This window comes from Balaenoptera physalus, assembly GCF_965194825.1.
Source record: "Balaenoptera physalus genome assembly, chromosome: 10".
NCBI lineage: Eukaryota > Metazoa > Chordata > Mammalia > Artiodactyla > Balaenopteridae > Balaenoptera > Balaenoptera physalus.
Window position 1 is genome coordinate 104,875,314 of NC_138889.1, and position 17,888 is coordinate 104,893,201.

A 17,888-nucleotide genomic window follows, 5' to 3' on the forward strand; every position below is an offset into this window, starting at 1 on the left:
TTCTTCTAATTCTTCTGTGCATTTTCCACAGGCTTTTCAAACAGCTGAAAGGAGAGAGGAAGACTTGAATTTCTCGGTCCTAGAGAGGAAGGGGCGGGGCCCCTGGTGTTCCGAGCCAGCTCTCTCCTGAGTGTGACTTCTGGTCCAGGGAGGCAGGGTCATCTGCAGAGGTTCCCATGAGCCTCACGTCTGGATGGAGGTATCATTATTACAGTTAAAGTTATCATTCTTTTGGTCCCCACGAAACTCCTCTCACCTGTTTTTGGCGTGGAGACTGACTCTGCCCGGGCTTGGCTGGTGGCTTCCTCAGGTTTATTCTGGTCTTTGCATTCCAGGGCTGATGGCTGTGGTGCATTCTAACAAGGACAAGGATTGTTACCAATCACCCAACCAATTAACGTTTCCCAAATGCCTAATATATAAAAAAACGAGGGGCCCCACGTTTACGCCCCACCGCATCTCAGTCCAGCCCACCCATCACTTGGAAGCTCTGCCTGTAGAAGAGATAACAGGATCTTAAGAAGGGAGCTGGCATCCGCTGAAAGACATCCTTCTGTGAAAGTCCAGTGACCCTCGTACAAAGGGGACAATGCCATCTCAGGTTCATCAGTACAGCAGACCCAGTCCCTGGCCTCAAGGATTTGGCGGTGGCAGAAGAAAAGAGATAAGGTGCGATTCAATACTGAGGAACAAGATGCTGTCAAGTGAGGAATGTGGAGAAAGGAGGGTGTGAGTTGCTATCCACTGTGCATCTTTTCTCTGTACCACAACTGACCTGGATGCCATGCGGCAGGAGCTCTAACCAGTGGATTGAATTCCACTAAGAGTTCCTGAAGCCTATGTGGTAGATCTCCAATGCAGGGGTCACCACCATCTCAGAGTAGGCGGTCCCCTGAGGAAGGAAAGCCTACCTGAGCACGGGATTCCCTGGCCAATGCCGGAATCCTGTCCGGCAACAACATGGAAACCGGTTTGTGGAGAACAGAGTTACTATCAGTAGCTTCCACAGGCTGTTCTTTTCATGTGTTTGCTCAAGTTGAACATCATCCCAAGAAATTACTCTTTCTCAGGAGAAAGTAACTTGGAGATTGATAAATGGAATGAGTCTGGATCTTCAACTTCAAATCGGTAAATTTTCTTATTCATGCTTTCTTCTTCCAGGTGCTCTATCCTCACCATAAGTAACAAGAAAATCCCTCATTAGACTTTCCTAAGGGCCGAGACCACGGATTATTCGTCTTTGTAACCCTGTTTAGAGAGCCTAGCACATTGTCCCAGGCACTCTGGAAAAGTCTGTGGCTTGGATAGATGACTGAAGAAGGAAGAAAGGAAGGAAGGAAGGAAGGAAGGGAGGGAGGGAGGGAGGGAGGAGGAAGGAAGGGAAGAAAGGAGTATTTTTTCGACTGAATGATACTTGCATTTCTTTAACAACCACTGACATGAAAACTGAGACACAGAGAGCTTAAGTAACTTGCCCAAGATCACACAGCTAGAAAGTCACAGAGCTGGGATTTGAACCCAGGCCACCTGGTTCATGAACCCACACTCAAAACTATTAAACCATCCACTTATGTTTCACAGCATATGCTAGAAAATATGAAAGAAAAAAAAAGTCCAAGGCAAAGTTACCAAAATATCCAAAAGAAGAAGTTATCCTGAAGAAAATATGGTTCTTAGCTACTTATATAGATTGCCTCGCAGTGTTCTGTTGGCAAAACTCATAGCCAAAACTAGAGCACTTTAGAAACAAGAGAATAATATTACTAAACTAGCAAAACAAAGATTCTGTAGTAGTTGGACGAGATAAAGGGGTAAAAACCAAATTCGGTTTCAATTGACTTTAGGAAAGGAAATAATCAAATCATCAAGCAAATGGTTTTCTGATACAAATATGAAATTAATCTGATACAAATAGGAAATTAATCTGAAACCATCAGAACAAGTCACCCTGCCTTAAAATCCTATGATCCCTCTAAAAATGTAAACCTCGGAAGGAAGTCATTATTAAATCCAGCCGTACTGAGTGGTGAGTCCAATTCAATCCCCAGAGATTAATATTAAGGCACTAAGTGATTCTAACGTGTATCTTGTTAGTAACAGAGAACAGTGCCCGGAGGAAACTTTCAGGGAGAAAAATCCTTTCACAGCCACCATTTTGGTGTCTTCCTGAATACAGAGGATGAGAAAAATAGAAGAACCCAAGACATCGAGGTGGGGATGGGGAAGAGAAAGAGTCATGAAATTAAATGGTGTAAAAATTTAAATGCTCTTAAAGCTTTTCCTTTTAAAAGGGACTCCCCGGCACTTCCCTGGCGGTCCGGTGGTTAAGACTCCATGCTTCCACTGCAGGGGGCACAGGGTTCCATCACTGCTCAGAGAACTAAGATCCCGCATGTTGCACACTGCGGCCAAAACAAATAAAAAATAAATAAAAGGGACTCCTCTGTGGAAAACATTGTACTAGATGACGTGTGAGCTTGGAAAAGATTAAGGCAGGATCCAGCCGGTGGTACAGCTTCTGATGTACCAGAAGATGGGCCTGGTATCATCTAAGTCAAGCAAGGGACAAAACCAACGACTTCTGCTGACGTGTCCCACGCTGATCAAAGGAGAAACCCAGAGGCCGGGAGCAGAGAATGCACTGCTGTGTCAGACCAGACAATTGGCTTCGTCATTCCAGGGCATGACCACTGTGTGGCAGGAACGGACGTGAAGGAAGGGCAGGCTGTGGCCAAAGAACTCACTGGAGCCATTCCAGAGAAGAGAGGATGGGGGGCTGGGTGGGGCATTCCCCAGAGGCCCTCCAAGACCCCACACGCTGGCGTTTTACATCTAAAAGGTACAGTGAACTGTGTGGAGAAAACTGATACGTAGCGAGATTCCCCTGCAACAGGGTAGAGACTGGCTTAGTTACTCACTCCGTGTAAAATAGTAACAAAGCACATAGTGGTTAAATAGTGTTATTACTATACATGTTATTATGCTACTAATGTGAATCGCTCACAGTTTCCTGGCCAGGAAGACTGAACTGAAATTTTTATTTTAACAATGAAATCATGTTTTTTTGACCAACAGATTGGTAAAAAATAAAAGAGCTCAATAAAAACAAATAAGGGTATAGAGAAAGCAGGGGCTTTCATACCCAGAATGTACATAGATACTGCCTTTTGGGAGGGCGATTGGGAGCAGCTATTAGAATGTTAAACGCATGTGCTCCTTCGCCCAGCAATTCCATTTGTTAAGTATCTGAGTGAAATCCTTGTACATGTGCTCAAAATGGCATGTGCCGGGATGTTCCTAGACACGGGAAACAACATGCAACATACAATATTTCATCTAGGCTATGCAATATTTCACAACAGTGAAGGAGAATGAAGCAGATCTGTATTTACCTACACAGAATATCTCCAAAACATACTGTTAAGGGGAAACAAGCAAATTGCAAAACAATATGCTATGGTCTTATTTATGATTTCTTTTAACCCACCAGACTATAGATGTCTGGGTTACACTACAGATATGCCCAAAAGCTTCGAGCAAAGTCTGCAGGGGGCATGCCAAGATTATGGCAGTGGTTAGCACTATGGAGGAGCGTGCAGGTGGGCTTGGGACAAGGAGAACAGCCCTTTGTTAAATTTTTTATAAAAATGACTTGCTATGAGGTGTAATTAAAAATTAAATCTTTGAAAATGTTAGCTCTAAAAATGTCTACCTGCCCAATCGAGTGTCCATCAGAGTCGGAAGTATTTTACCAGCTGTAATTACTTCAACAAGAGGAGGTTCATTCAACAGATATTTATTGAGCACCTACTATGGGCCAGGCACTGTTCTAGACTCTGGGGAATATTAAAAATATCTGCTTTCATGGAAGTTTATATTCCAGGGGAGTTTATGGCATCATCTCCTTGGGGCGGCAGGGGGCGGTGTCTCCGGGAGAGAAGCTGGGGGGGGTTGATAAAATATGCCCAGAGACAGGGTCAGCTCTTCTAGGCCAGGGAAAGAGGAAGAGGTGTCTGCAGTTGGGCAGCTCCAGTGCCACTCCCCAGGCCTTGTGAAGGGATTGAGAACCAAGTATGGAAGGAGGGAAGGGGACAGCCAAGCTCTGGTCTGGCTTAGGAGGCCTGGGTCCTCAGGGCTACCAAGGAGAGTTCCCTTCCTGCACGGGGCCACTTAGAATGACGATGGCTGAGAGCCAACAGGTAGGGGGACAGAGGGACAGAGAGTAAGAGGAAAGTGAGTGGAAGGAAGTAAGATTAGAGAGGAAAGGAGCTCGTGGAGGAGGAGGCGTTGCTCCACCTTGGCCAAAAGCGGGGAGACCATCTCTCCCTTCAAGTGTCATCTGGCGCCAGAGCAAGGCCCAGCAGCCCTGACTGTGCTGGGAGCTACGTGAGAGGCTGCCATTCCTCAGCATCCTCACTTCCCCCCCTTCTGCCCCTCTGTCCCCCACACCAGGCCACCTGGCTTCTGCTTTGCTCCCTGTCTGAGCTGAATGGAATAAGGAATAGGATAGGTGAAGTGACTCCAGAGAGGTCTAACCTGAAAAAGCAGAACTGAGACTAAGCTTACCATAGTGATCATTTTGCAGTATATACATAGATCAAATCATTATCTTGTACCCCTAAAGCTAACACAACATTATATGTCAATTACGTGTCAATAAAACTGGAAAAAGAAAAAGTGGAACTGAATTTGTGGTTTACTCAAGAGATTAAACATACAGTTTAAGGAGAGAGGGTTAAGGGAATCCTGTAACCCAGAACAACCTGCATCCACAGAATGATGGCAAGGAGGGGGCCCTGGGGTACACACAGAGGAATGACTCAATAATAGTGAAACGGCAGACATCCTTAAAAAGCCAGTAAGGGAGAGATTTCAGGCTCGGGCAGCCTCTCCTGAGGCCTTCAAATCATCCCTCAGAAGCCCCAGGGATGCCCCAACTGACCCTGACCCAGCCAGCGTCATGTGATACCAGTTCACACGGGTGCTGGGAGGCAAAGGTAATCTGATTGTTCTGGAAAGTCATGTTTGCTAGGGAAGACTGGCTCTGTTAAAGATCAGTGTCAGGTTTGAACCTGTTCTCCCCAGACCCACGTGCTGTACCTCAGAGAGCAAGACAGGGAGAAACGCAGGGCGGTGTGAGCTGCTTTGTAGAGGTCTGATGATTTATAAGATCCAAGTGGGTTTAAAACTGCCATGCCCAGTTGACCGGACTGGACCTCAAGCTAAAGAATCACCTCCACTTCATTTCTTTTCCACTTTGAACTCAGAGAATCAACCGGGAGATTCCTGACCCACCACTTCACATAGTAAATAATCCTTTCAATAGAGAATGGATAAACAACAAGGTCCTACCGTATAGCACAGGGAACTATATTCAATATCCTGTGATAAACCATAATGGAAAAGAATATGAAAAAGAATGTACATATATGGGGCTTCCCTGGTGGCACAGTGGTTAAGAATCTGCCTGCCAATGCAGGGGACACGGGTTCAAGCCCTGGTCTGGGAAGATCCCACATGCCACAAAGAAACTAAGCCTGTGCGCCACAACTACTGAGCCTGAGCTCTAGAGCCTGCGAGCCACAACTACTGAGCCCGTGCACCACAACTACTGAGCCTGCACTCTAGAGCCCGTGAGCCACAACTACTGAGCCTGTGTGCCCCAACTACTGAAGCCCGCGTGCCTAGAGCCCGTGCTCCGCAACAAGAGAAGCCACCACAATGAGAAGCCCACGCACCGCAATGAAGAGGAGCCCCCGCTCGCCACAACTAGAGGAAGCCCGCGCACAGCAACAAAAACCCAATGCAGCCAAAAATAAATAAATAAATTTATTTTTTTAAAAGAGAATGTGTGTGTGTGTATATATATATATATATATATATATATATATATAACTGAATCACTTTGCTGTACAGCAGAAATTAACACAACATTGTAAATCAACTATACTTGAATACAAATTTTTTTTTAATTTTTAAAATAATAATGCTTTCCTCTCGCTCTCGGCTGGCAAGTCCTTCCCAGCTCAGGAGTCTGCTCTGTGAACAAGGAACCAGCACAGGACACCTGGGTCAGCTACCATTTGTACAAGTCTGCATGGGGCTGGCAATGGTGTTTCTCTCTTGGCAACTCGAGGTGTACATTGCTGAAACACATGGCATTGCTTTAAAATACACAATTCCCCAGGAGATTTCTGATCTCAATGACTCCAAATCTTTCTTTTTGGTTTTTTTTCTTTTTTCAAATCTACTTTCTAGAAGGACTTTGCCCAAACCTGAGAAAGATAAACACATTTGGCAAACCCCAGCCTCACTGTCCTCAACAGAGGCTTGGAAACGCCCTGAAAGGCGTGGATGTGAGTGCCATGTGCTCAGACACCGCATATGCTCCCCTGCTCACATGTCACTATTTCACAGCCAAGTGCTTCCCAGCAAAATACACAAGGGCTTTGTCTCAATCTGCAACAGTCTGAGCTGGCACCGGAGCCACTGTGACTGTGTCTGCCCAGCTCAGAAAGAACAGCTGGGTGGAGGGTGGCAGTGAGCCGCCATGGAGAGAGGGTCAGCCCCACCTTGCTTCAGGGGGAAAACACAGCTCTGCACATCCTGGCTGGGATTTCTGGTCACAAATCTCACTAGGAAGGAAGGGATGGGGGAGAAAAATGAAGGTGATTTTTTTTTGTATTACTCCCTTAATAAGACAAAGCCTAGGGACTTCTCTGGTGGCGCAGTGGTTAAGAATCCTCCTGCCAATGCAGGGGACACGGGCTCAAGCCCTGGTCCAGGAAGACCCCACATGCCACAAAGAAACTAAGCCTGTGTGCCACAACTAACTGAAGCCCGCGCGCCTAGAGCCCGTGCTCCGCAGCAAGAGAAGCCACAACAAAGAGTAAACCCCACTCGACACAACTAGAGAAAGCCTGCGCACAGCAAGGAAGAAGCAACGCAGCCAAATAAATAAATAAATAAATAAATAAATAACAAAGCCTGGTCAGGGCATCAGAATCTCACCCGAGGGACTTCCTTGGTGGTCCAGTGGTTAAGACTCTGTGCTCCCAATGCAGGGGCCCCAGGTTCGATCCCTGGTCAGGGAACTAGATCCCTCATGCCACAACTAAAAGAGCCTGAATGCCACAACTAAAGATCCCGTATGCCCCAGCTAAAGATCCCACTTGCTGCAACAAAGATCCCATGTGCCCCAACTAAGACCCGGCGCAGCCAAATAAATAATTTTTTTTTTAAGATTTATTTATTATTTATTTATTTTTATTTTTGGCTGCATCGGGTTTTAGCTGTGGCACGCGGGATCTTCGTTGAGGCATGCGGGCACTTCGTTGCAGCGCGCAGGCTTCTCTCTAGTTGTGGCCTACAGGCTCCAGGGCGTGTGGGCTCTGTAGTTGTGGCGCGCAGGTTCCAGAGTGCGTGGGCCCTATAGTTTGCAGCTCGCAGGCTCTCTAGTTGAGGTGTGCGAACTCACTAGTTGTGGCACGTGGGCTTAGTTGTCCTGCGGCATGCGGTATCTTAGTTCCCTGACCAGGGATCGAACCCGCATCACCTGCATTGTAAGGCGGATTCTCTACCACCAGACCACCAGGGAAGTCCCTAAATAAATTTTTTTTTTTTAAAAAAGGATCGCATCCGAAAGATGCATTTTTTTTAATAAAAACAAAATAATCAATTGGGAACAGAATAATCAAAAGTCACATTTTCCAGACTTAATTGACATTTCAGATGTCAGTCACCGGTACTGGACCAAACTGATCAGATTTGGGGACCCCCCTCCTCCTCCACACCCCAGCTTTCTTCCCCTCCCCCTTCGTCAACTACAATTCTTGGCCATCAAATCTCTGCTGTAATTCTGGTGGGGGTCATCTCCAACCCACCCCTGACCTACCTGCGTCTCCCACCAAAGCCCCACAGGTCTCTTCCCCACTCAGCACCCCCTCTGAAGCAGCCACCCCACATTTCTTAGATCAGCTCTCCACTTTTTCAGTCTCCAAGCTTTTTTTTTTATTGAAGTATAGTTGATTTACAATGTTGTGTTAGTTTCAGATGTATAGTTAAGTGATTCAGTTACATATATAAATATATATATATATTTCTTTTTCAGATTCTTTTCCATTATAGGTTATTACAAGATTGAGTCTCCAAGCTTTTGCTTTACCTCCTTTTCCACCCCGACAAGGCAGTCCCACATGCTGGAAAAGTGTGGGTTTTGAAGTTTGCTGACTTTCCATCCTTTACTGAAGTTAAATCAGGCTCATCAACAGCTCAAGGAGAGCAGCTGATTTGCACAACTTGCGTAATAAATTATTAGGGAATCATTTCTGGTGTTTGTTTCTTTTGTTTGCTTTCGGATTTCATTTTGTTTGTTTTTGTTGGACTGTTTTTACCCGAAGTCTAAGGGAATGCATTGGAGATCAGAGAACTATGCAGTAATGGACAGAAGGAAAATAGGAGTCCATGTCGCTAAGGGGAAGTGTATTAAATGATAAGACAGGGATAGGGGGGCTGATGGAGTTTCTGCCACAAGCTGTGCACCATGTGCCTGGCACTGCGCTGGCGATATGATGGTGGATGAGCTGACCGCCTCCCTCCCTCACGGAGCTGACAGTCTGATGCGGAGGCAGCTAGACAAGCAACCAGTTACTGATGATCTAATATGAATAGTGCTGAGAACAGGAAAGTACAGAGCAACGCGGGTGCACAGACTGTGGGGGGAGGATGTGGGGGGTGTTTGTGTGTCAGGGGAAGAAGACTTCCAGGAGGAAACGCTCCCTAAGCTGAAACCCGAAGGATTGCGGAAGAGAAGCTTGTTGAAAGCCAGTGGGCCAGAGAGCAGGAGATGAAAGAGCTGGGTGTGGCTGGAGAGGCCGGGCTTGAGGCTGCAGGGGCTGACAAGGACCAGAGTTAAAAAGAGGGGAGTGCCAAACTGGAAGTAACCCAAATGTGTTTCAACAGTTTAATGGATAAACAAACTATGGCGCATTCATACAATGGAATACTACTCAACAATAAAAAGGAATGAATTATCAATATACACAACTTGGATACATTTCAAGTTCATTATGCTGAGTGAAATAAACCAGTGTTAGGTTACCTACCACATGATCTGTGTGATTCCTTTAATATGACATTCTCAAAAAGACAAAACTATACTGAGGGAGAACAGATTTGTGGTTACCAGGGAATCAAGGGATGGTGTGACTATAAAGGGAGAGCTAAGGGTCTCAGGGGGTGAGGAGGTTTTCCTGATTGTGGTGGTAATTACATGAATCAATACATGTGTTATTGAATAAAATTCATAAAACTATAAAAAAAAAACTAGGGGAGTGCTCGAGGACTCCCTGGGGCCTTGGGTGGAGCCGGAAAGGCTGAGACACGCCCAGAGCCACCTCCAAGACCTTTTCTTCCCTCTGTGAACCTACATGCTGTCTCTATAAAGCATCCCTAGCCAACTCTTCACTCACTTAGTGAGAAGGGGCCAATCCACGTCAGAGCAAAGGGAGCGGGAGACACGCCCCACTCCCCATGTTTTTTCCTGTACTTATTTCGGCCGCCAGAAAAGCCCTAGCAAAGGTTCTCCATGATTACATAACAAGAACAGGGCAAGCAAGCTTTGGGGGACGCACGGAATCCAGCCGTTTCCCCTTTAAAAATCGCAAAACACCGAAAGTGTGTGTGAGCAAAACATGCAGTGCAGGCTGTTTCCCTGGGTCGCTGGCAAGGTCTGGAATCACCATCCAGCGGCAAGAACCCTGTTAGCCCAAGGTCTTTATTTCCTTTTGATAAACAGTAACGTGTAATTTCCCATTTTTAGGGACAATAATTACTTCAAACAAAGGGCAGTTACCAAAGGGCGGTTACTTTATTTAGAGGGACAGGTTCTCCTCCGTAAGAGAACTGCAGCTCAGCTTTTTAAAATAATAATAATTTTTTTTTTAACTTTAGCTAAAAGCATTCATTTCTCTCTTAGATAAGATTCAAGAAACAAGTACTTTTTGGAACACAGGGTGTTTAAATAGAAGAAGGAAAGGAAAAAACCACCTCTTCCCCTCCAGGCCTCCTGGACCACCAGCTCTTACCCCAGCTACGCTTGGCACCGACAATGCCCACCTGGCACTTCTCCCTCCCGCAGCTAAATTCCTAGAATTTATTTTCTAGGAATTTAGTCAGTCCACACCGAATGCCTCCACTCTCTCACTTAACATCCCTAATCTGCCTGAAGGGCCCACTTGAAATTCAAGTTGTGAGCGAACTTGTACTCTTACAAGCAGAAAAAGCCCTGGTATTATTCTCTCCTGCCTGTTCACATTCCAGCCCTCCCCACTGTCTGGCCACTAAGCCAAAAGATGGAGGCCAGGATGGTGGCCCTGCGCCCCGGTGGAGACCACACCCCCAGATAAAACCCCAAACCCAGGCCACAGGGCACTGGCTAGAAAGCCAGGGGTTGTCAAAAGCCTTCTCCCTCACCTGGCCTGGAGTGGGGGACCTTAAGACAGGCAGGGGACAGGAATTCCCTGGCGATCCAGTGGTAAAGACTCTGGACTTCCACTGCAGGGGGCATGGGTTAGATCCCTGGTGGGGGAACTAAGATCCCATAAGCCGCGCAGCGTGGCCATACAAAACAAAACAAACAAAAAGACAGGCAGGAGTCTGAAAGCCGGGCTACAGGCGAGGGGCCATGTCAGGCCCCCAGAGGGGAAAGCAAGGCGGGCACCTACCCATGCTGTTTGTGAGGCTCTGCTAAAAGGCTCTCCAGGCCCAAAATACCCAGAGCTGGCCTGCCCAAAGGCCTGAAATAACCACCAAGAGGGACCCACATCTCAGGGCCCAAAAGTCCTCTTTTTAAATGTAAATATCCCAAAGAATTAACATACAGGGCCCTGGCACTCTCCAGCACAGCAGTTTCTCAGAGTACAAAGCTGTCGATTGACTAAGGGAAAAGCTTGTGTCCCTGCAAGGCTTAGGGCTTAGGGACCCACCGGGGTAAGGTGGCTAGCTCCCGCGGCCGCGCCCTCCCTGGGAGGTGTGAACCTGGCCTCCAGCAACTTCCCGACGCACCGCCCCCCTCACCCACCCCCGGTCCTCCTTCCCCTCTTTCCTCCCTGCTGTGCCCCGCGCCCTACCCCACTCGGCCAAAGCAGGGCTGGTGGCTCGCAGCAGCCCAGAGGTGGATAGAAATCTGCCTGGCAACGAGTCACGGGGACCTGGATGCGGCCTGGTAATTGGCAGTTCGGCCGAACGGGGCGTGGCGTCAGATGCTCCCTAGAGACTGTCCTGGGGGGGGCCCTCCCCCCCGGTCCCTCCCTCCCACGCTCCCTCTCACTTCTCCGGGACCGCGAGTCTCCGGAAGGCTCTCTTACTCCCTGGAAAATGGCGGCCCCACGATTACATTATGGGGGGCTTAAGGGTGTCACCTGGTTTCTGGTTGGAGCGGAAGAACTTGAAGTTGCAAGAATGCTGTTTTATTTAGGTGGTAAATTCATTTGGGGCGCTAGGAGGGACTTAGATAGGCAGCGGGGCTGAAGTCCCCTCAAAGCCCTTTGGCGCAGCCCCTGCTCCCTGTAGGTCCTCTCTTCTTTCCTGCCCTCCGCACGCCCTGACACGCTCCCAGCTGCTCGTTCCAAATCGTCCGCCTTCTCGGGGCTTTGCTCCTCGCCTGCTGCCTTCTCCCTCCCGGCACCGGCCACGCCGCATCCACCTCTGCCCGGTCCCGGGCTCGCTTTTCTGTTTTCCCCATAGATTGCTTTTTACTTCCATCTCCCCTCGGGCCCCCATAATCTCCGGAGCAAGGAGCCAGTGATCCAAACTCGTGGAGGCCTCAGTTCCTTCCCCTTGGGCGGGGCGCCGCTGGTGGGTGAGACAGAGCAAGTGCTCCGCTCACCCGCTCACACCGCTGATGGTTAGCGAGTTCTCAAGCTGGGCTCCGATGGGCCTCAGCTGCGGAGCCCAGGAGGCCGGCAGGCGAAGGGATGAGGGAGACTGTCCACGGTTGGGAACAAGTCTCCTGCCCAAAACTCCTCTCTGGGGCCCCCTCACATTCCCGGGTCCTCCCCAAGAGAGGATCCCCAGAGGCCTCAGCTGGCCTGCATTCCCGCAGCTGGGGGGCAGCCAGCCCACGGGACGGGGTGGTGGAAGGCGCCTGCAGGCTTCCTGGACGGCCGTCAGGGACAGTGGGTGAGGTAGTTATAATGTAAATGCTTTGACTGTCGTCTCTCCCAGGTTTATCATCATCCTGGAAGAGTGAATACTCAGGAGGGGAAAAGACCCAGGGTAACACTGGGGAGGAGGGGCTGGCAGCAGCTGACAAGGTTGAACCTGGGCCAAGGGTTCACTTCGCTTAAGGCCTGGAGCCTACCTCTACCCCCCAAATGGGCAAGTGAATAAGAGCCTTTTCTGGGCTGGACCAGAAACCAGCCAAGTTGCCGGGGTCTCCAGTTTCTGCTACTTACTAGCTGTGTGACCCTGAACATAATTGCTTAACCTCTCTGAGCCTCAGTTTCTATGTCTGAGGAAAGTAATACCCACCTCATAGGGTTGTAGAAACCAAAAGAGATAAAGTGCGTACAATACATATACAATGCCTAACACAAAGTAAGTATTCAATAGAAATGGCTAACACTTCCAGTACTTACTATATGCCAAATACATTATACTGTATGTGTTAACTTACATCATCCTCACAAAACTGCTATGACAGAGATAATGTATCATCCCTATTTCATAGATAAGGGAAGTGAGGCACAGAGAGATTCAATAACTTGCCCAAGATCACACAGCTAGGAAGTGGCAGAACTGATAGCTACCATCTTCATCATCTTTATCATCATCATCATCATCATCATTATTCCCTTACTTATTCCCTTGTAGGCTCCTTGAGGAAATGGGCTTTGCCCATAAGTATTTAATAACTGCTTCAGTTCTCAAAAGGTCAAGGCCCTACAAATTTTGAAAGACAGCTTCCATTTCCTAAAACCTCCCCAGAAAAAAATTCCCGGGTTCCTCAGGGAAGCAGCAATGGCATCAGGGGAAAGGGGGAAAAATGCTTTTTTAAATTTTTTAAATTTTTAAATTTTTTTTTTTTTTTGGCCGCACCCTGACATGTGGGATCTTAGTTCCCCAACCAAGGATGGAACCCCTGCAGTAGAAGCATGGAGTCCTAACCACTGGACCACCAGGGAAGTCCCAAAATGCTTTTTTTTTTAATTAGAAAGCTTGGATTGACCTAGAGAGAGTCACCTCTTCCAGCTCTAAGGGTGGAGACGGATTGCTTCACTTCTCTGAACCTCACTTTTCTATAGCCTTCTGGCCAGGGGCCGAGTGAGAACTCAGCATGAGATCTCAAGAGATGGGCACCTTGTGGACCACCAGGCCCTGTCCCGAGAGAAGCTCTTCATTCTTAACCCTTTCCGATCCTCGGCCCCGCTGCTGGGAGGTTTTTCCATTAAGGCCAGGTCTCAAGTTCGTGGTGGAAAATAACAGAGATTTTTAAAGGGAATTGAAACCATCGGCCTCAGCAGAATGTTCCACACACATTTGCTCTGGCCCATGCACGGCAGCACCTCTGCTGGCATCAGTCAGCCTTGGGAAGCACTAGCAAATGCCTGACGCCACGGGGCGATTCAGAGGCCGGTAAACAGCTCTGGCATTCCCAACCCGTGGCAAGCATTCATGCACTGAATTCTTTGTCCTGATGAGGATGGACAGAGAGCTGCTCTGTGCTGCAAAGCCCAAAGCCAGAACTCCCGTTTCCAAACCCCAGCCGTAAAGCACGCCAAGGCCGAGGCATGCAGGCCACCAGCCCTTTCAAGTGTGCTTGCAGAATAAACTTGCCCAAACTTGGACTTCTTTCTTGAAAACTTGGGTTTACTTGTTAATTCCAAAGGGGAAAATAACACAGCGCTGTTACAATGGAGAAACTTGGCAATCTCCTCCTTCACCAAGGGATCCAAGTCATGAGGGTCCTGAGCAGTGACCCCACTCCACTTCTGTGGGATCCCTTCCCCAGAACACATAACCTGAACCCAAGCATGAGGAAATATCCTCAGACAAACCCACACCGAGGGACGTTTCTGCAAAACAACTGGCCCTGTACACTTTCAAAAATCTCAGTGTCACAAATGACAGCAAAAAGCAAAGGAACTGTTCCAAACTGAAGAAGCTAAAGAGACCATGACAATTAAATGTCACATGGGCTCACAGATAGATGGTTGAAGCCTAAATGGGAAAAAAGACATTGATACAAGGAAATTGTAAGTACTGGGGCAATTGTTAAAATTTAAATATGGGCAATATTTCAGATAATAATAACAATGTTAAGTTTCCTGAATTTGGCTCTTATCTTGTCGTTATATAAGAGAATGTCCATACCTGCTGAAGGATTTAGGAGTAAAGGGTCATGATGTTTGCAATTCACTTTCAAATGATTCAGCAGATATAATGATAATTGTAACATCTAGAGAGAGAGAGATTAAAACCAACAAGGTAAAACTGGGAAATCTAAGTGAAAGTTATATGGATATTCACTGTGTCATTCTAGCAACTTCTCTGTAGGTTTGAATTCAAAATAAATACACTGTAAAAAAAAAAAAAGGAACGTCAGTTACAAGCTGAGCAGCATCTCTCACGTCACAGCTAACACGCAATGCCAGAGAGCTAAGATGGGACTTGAGAAATGAGACGCACGTGCCAGCAACATGCAAAGTCCTGGGGGTGCAGTGCCTTGGCTTTGGGCCACTAGAGACATAGCAGTATTTCAACAGTTCTGTTACTCAAAACATTTGAGTTGGTTTACCAGCCACATGGGAAAATTAGTTGCACTACATTATAATCATGCCTTGCTTTTGACCCCAAACAGCCCCAGCCACCTAATTAACCAGCCTTGCTTCTGAAAATATCATAGACTATTGGAACTGGCAAGGACCTTAGAGAATGCGTGCCGTATACATGTTACAAATGAGTAAACCAAGGCTCAAAGAGGGACCTTCACTTGTTCAAGATCATGGCGAATCCCACTGACTCCCAGGCTAGTGGTCTTTTTCAGGGTTTTGTCCTGGGAACCCTGGAGGATCTTCCAGGCCCTTTGGCTATTTGCAGGCCTCAAGAGAGGAAGATTTGTGCTTCCCCAAGGAAATTGTTACTTTTTTTTAATGCACAAGTGATGTTGAGAGCAGTTCCAAAAGAGAGGGGACAAAAATATTCTTAACAGTAAAATTTTCACAGAAGTAAGTGTAGCACCTCCTAGTATAAGTGTGTTTGTTTAAAACAAAAATTGTCATATTACTTTATGATCATACCTTAGATACATCCCACATAACTGTGGCTATTTTAAAAAACCTCAGTACATAGAAAGTCACACTTGCCAAACAGAAAAATGAGGATGAGGGCATTGTCCTGGTGGTTCTCTATCTCGCCATCCACCCTGAGGCCCCTTCTCCCTGCTTCTCTGCCCTGCTCTGTGCCTCCAGGAGGCCGATCCTTCTACCCGCAAGTTCTGGGATTGGGACTTCCCCGGTGGCACAGTGAGTAAGACTCAGTGCTCCCAATGCAGGGGGCCCGTGTTCGACCCCTGGTCAGGGAACTAGAGCCCACATGCATGCCGCAACTAAGAGTTCACATGCCGCAACTAAGGAGACTGCCTACTGCAACTAAGACCCGACACAACCAAATAAATAAATTAAAAAAAAAAAAAAAAGACCTGGGCTCGCTTGCCCTTCAGCGCAAGGCACCAGCAGAAGGAAAGGTCAGGGTGCTTATTCCTGCTTCTCATGGCGGGCAGTTCTGGCAGATGCTGTGGCCCCTCGTGGCTAGATTCCAGGAATACCATCTCTTCCCAGGGCCCTTCAGGCCCAGGGGTAGCACCAGCCTCCCGCTGTCCCTGGGGGCCTCACCACCCGTTGTTGGCTACTTGGTCCTGGCCCACTACTGCATAAACAGCTGCTGTTAAATTCTCTGTGGCCGAGTTGTCTTCACGAACATTTCCTGTAGGGACCCTGCCGTACAGAAATAAGTTTGAGTTGCTGAAAAACATACACTGCCTTTTGTGAGCATGGGGTGCATTTCAACATAATTGAATTTGGGACTTCCCTGGCGGTCCAGTGGTTAAGACTCTGCACTTCCAATGCAGGGGGCTCAGGTTCGATCCCTGGTCAGGGAACTAAGATCTCACATGCCGTGGGGTGTGGCCAAAAAAAGTAAAAAAAAAGAATTGAATTTGCCAAATGTCCCCTTAGCCACGCCCACAGTCAGTCACACTGCTTGAAGAAAGGTGCACTGCCAGACTGCAGGCCCTGCCGTGGCTCCGCGCTGGAACTCCAAGGAAGGACCCTGAGGAGCCCAGCCCAGCCCCCTCCAGGTCTCCTGAGACCACTCCCACCCTCAAATGCAGGAACTGGGACCTTAGAGTATTAAGACCTCCTCAATCTGGGCCCTGCAGGACTTTGGGGAATAACTTGGACCATCCCCATCAGGTAGGCGGTGAGAAGGCGTCAGGAAGAATGGAGGAAGGGGGGAACTCAGAGTGGGTGGGCAGAACAAGCGAAGGAAAGCTCGCTGGGATGGGCCCTCCATATGCGTCTCCACCCCCTGGCACCTCCTCCATGTTTCCCCTTCCGGTGGTGACAGTCACTGCAGCAGGGAGGGCTCCTGTCCTGTGGTCACTGCCTCCGGCCTGGTCCTGATGTGGGAGGAGGGCAGCTGAGAAGTTTCTCACATTTGAATGGCCCGTTGCCATGTTCCTGATCCATCTGACCCACTACCCCGGACTGTCCCAGCCAATGAGATCTCACCCTGAGAGTCCAGGAAACATCACCATCATCCTCATCATCCCTGGTAGAAGCGTCACTTACACGTGTGTATTTCCAGTCTTCCAGTGTCCCACATCCATCACATCATTTGGTCTGTGGAGGTCAGCAGAGGAGGATTCTGAGACCAGCGGGGCAGGGACAGCATCTAACCATGTGATGCTCTAAAAATACTTGTTGAATGAATGGACGCTGAGGGCCACACTAGTGTACATCACCCCTTCCTCAAGCTAAAAAAAAAGTTTTTAATTGCCATATTATTGGACAACCTGGGTAGTTCTGCCCGGGAGATCTTTCCAGCGTCCCAGTGGGCATCCCCCTGGCTGTGTACACAAGTGCACCGCACTGTCACCCACTTATCCCCCCTCCAGATGCCAGGACCACACATCTCAGGCAGCAGGCACACTCTGTCCCACTCCACACTCATCAGCTTCAGAACTGAGAACTGGGATTTGAGCCGTGGTTGAAAGAAGCACACTTGTGGGGAGCCCAGACCTGGTTAGGACGGAAGGAAGCTGCGTGTAGGCACGTGTGCCAGTGGGCATGTGCACACTCTAGCTTTTCAGTGTGTGTGCAGGGGCTCACATCCACCTCTCTAGGACTCCATGCCCACCCTCATGCTCTCAATAAACAAACATATGGCTGTGACATGAATGCTATACCCTTAAATGCGATACCCTTGCACAGCAGACAACCCAAATACCTGAACAGACAGACTCTGGTCCTGTGGATGCTACCCCTATCTTATGGGTGAGGAAACTCTTGCCCAATTCACACAAGCAGCTTTTAAAAAGCCACGGGGGCTGGGGGAGGGATAAATTAGGAGTATGGGATTAACAGATACACACTACTATATATAAAATAGATAACCAACAAGGACCTATCGTATAGCACAGGGAACTATATTCAATATTTTGTAATAACCTATAAGGGAAAAGAATATATATATATATATATATTTATATATTTATATTTATATATCTAAAACCGAATCACTTTGCTGTACTCCTGAAGCTAATACAACATTGTAAATCAACTATACTTCAACAAAAAAATAAAATTAAAAAAAATTTTTTTAAAAAG

The 17,888-nt window shown here is 47.7% G+C and overlaps 1 protein-coding gene across 2 annotated transcripts in view; it reads right to left on the minus strand.

Moving 5' to 3' along the window:
- Window positions 1–17,888, minus strand: part of AHNAK (AHNAK nucleoprotein) — a 93,435-nt gene that overhangs the window by 35,497 nt on the left and 40,050 nt on the right. For both annotated transcript variants that reach the window (XM_082477869.1, XM_082477870.1), the window contains exon 5: window positions 257–356. In XM_082477869.1, the coding sequence (XP_082333995.1) occupies window positions 257–356 (100 nt within the window). The remainder of the gene's footprint in view (window positions 1–256; window positions 357–17,888) is intronic.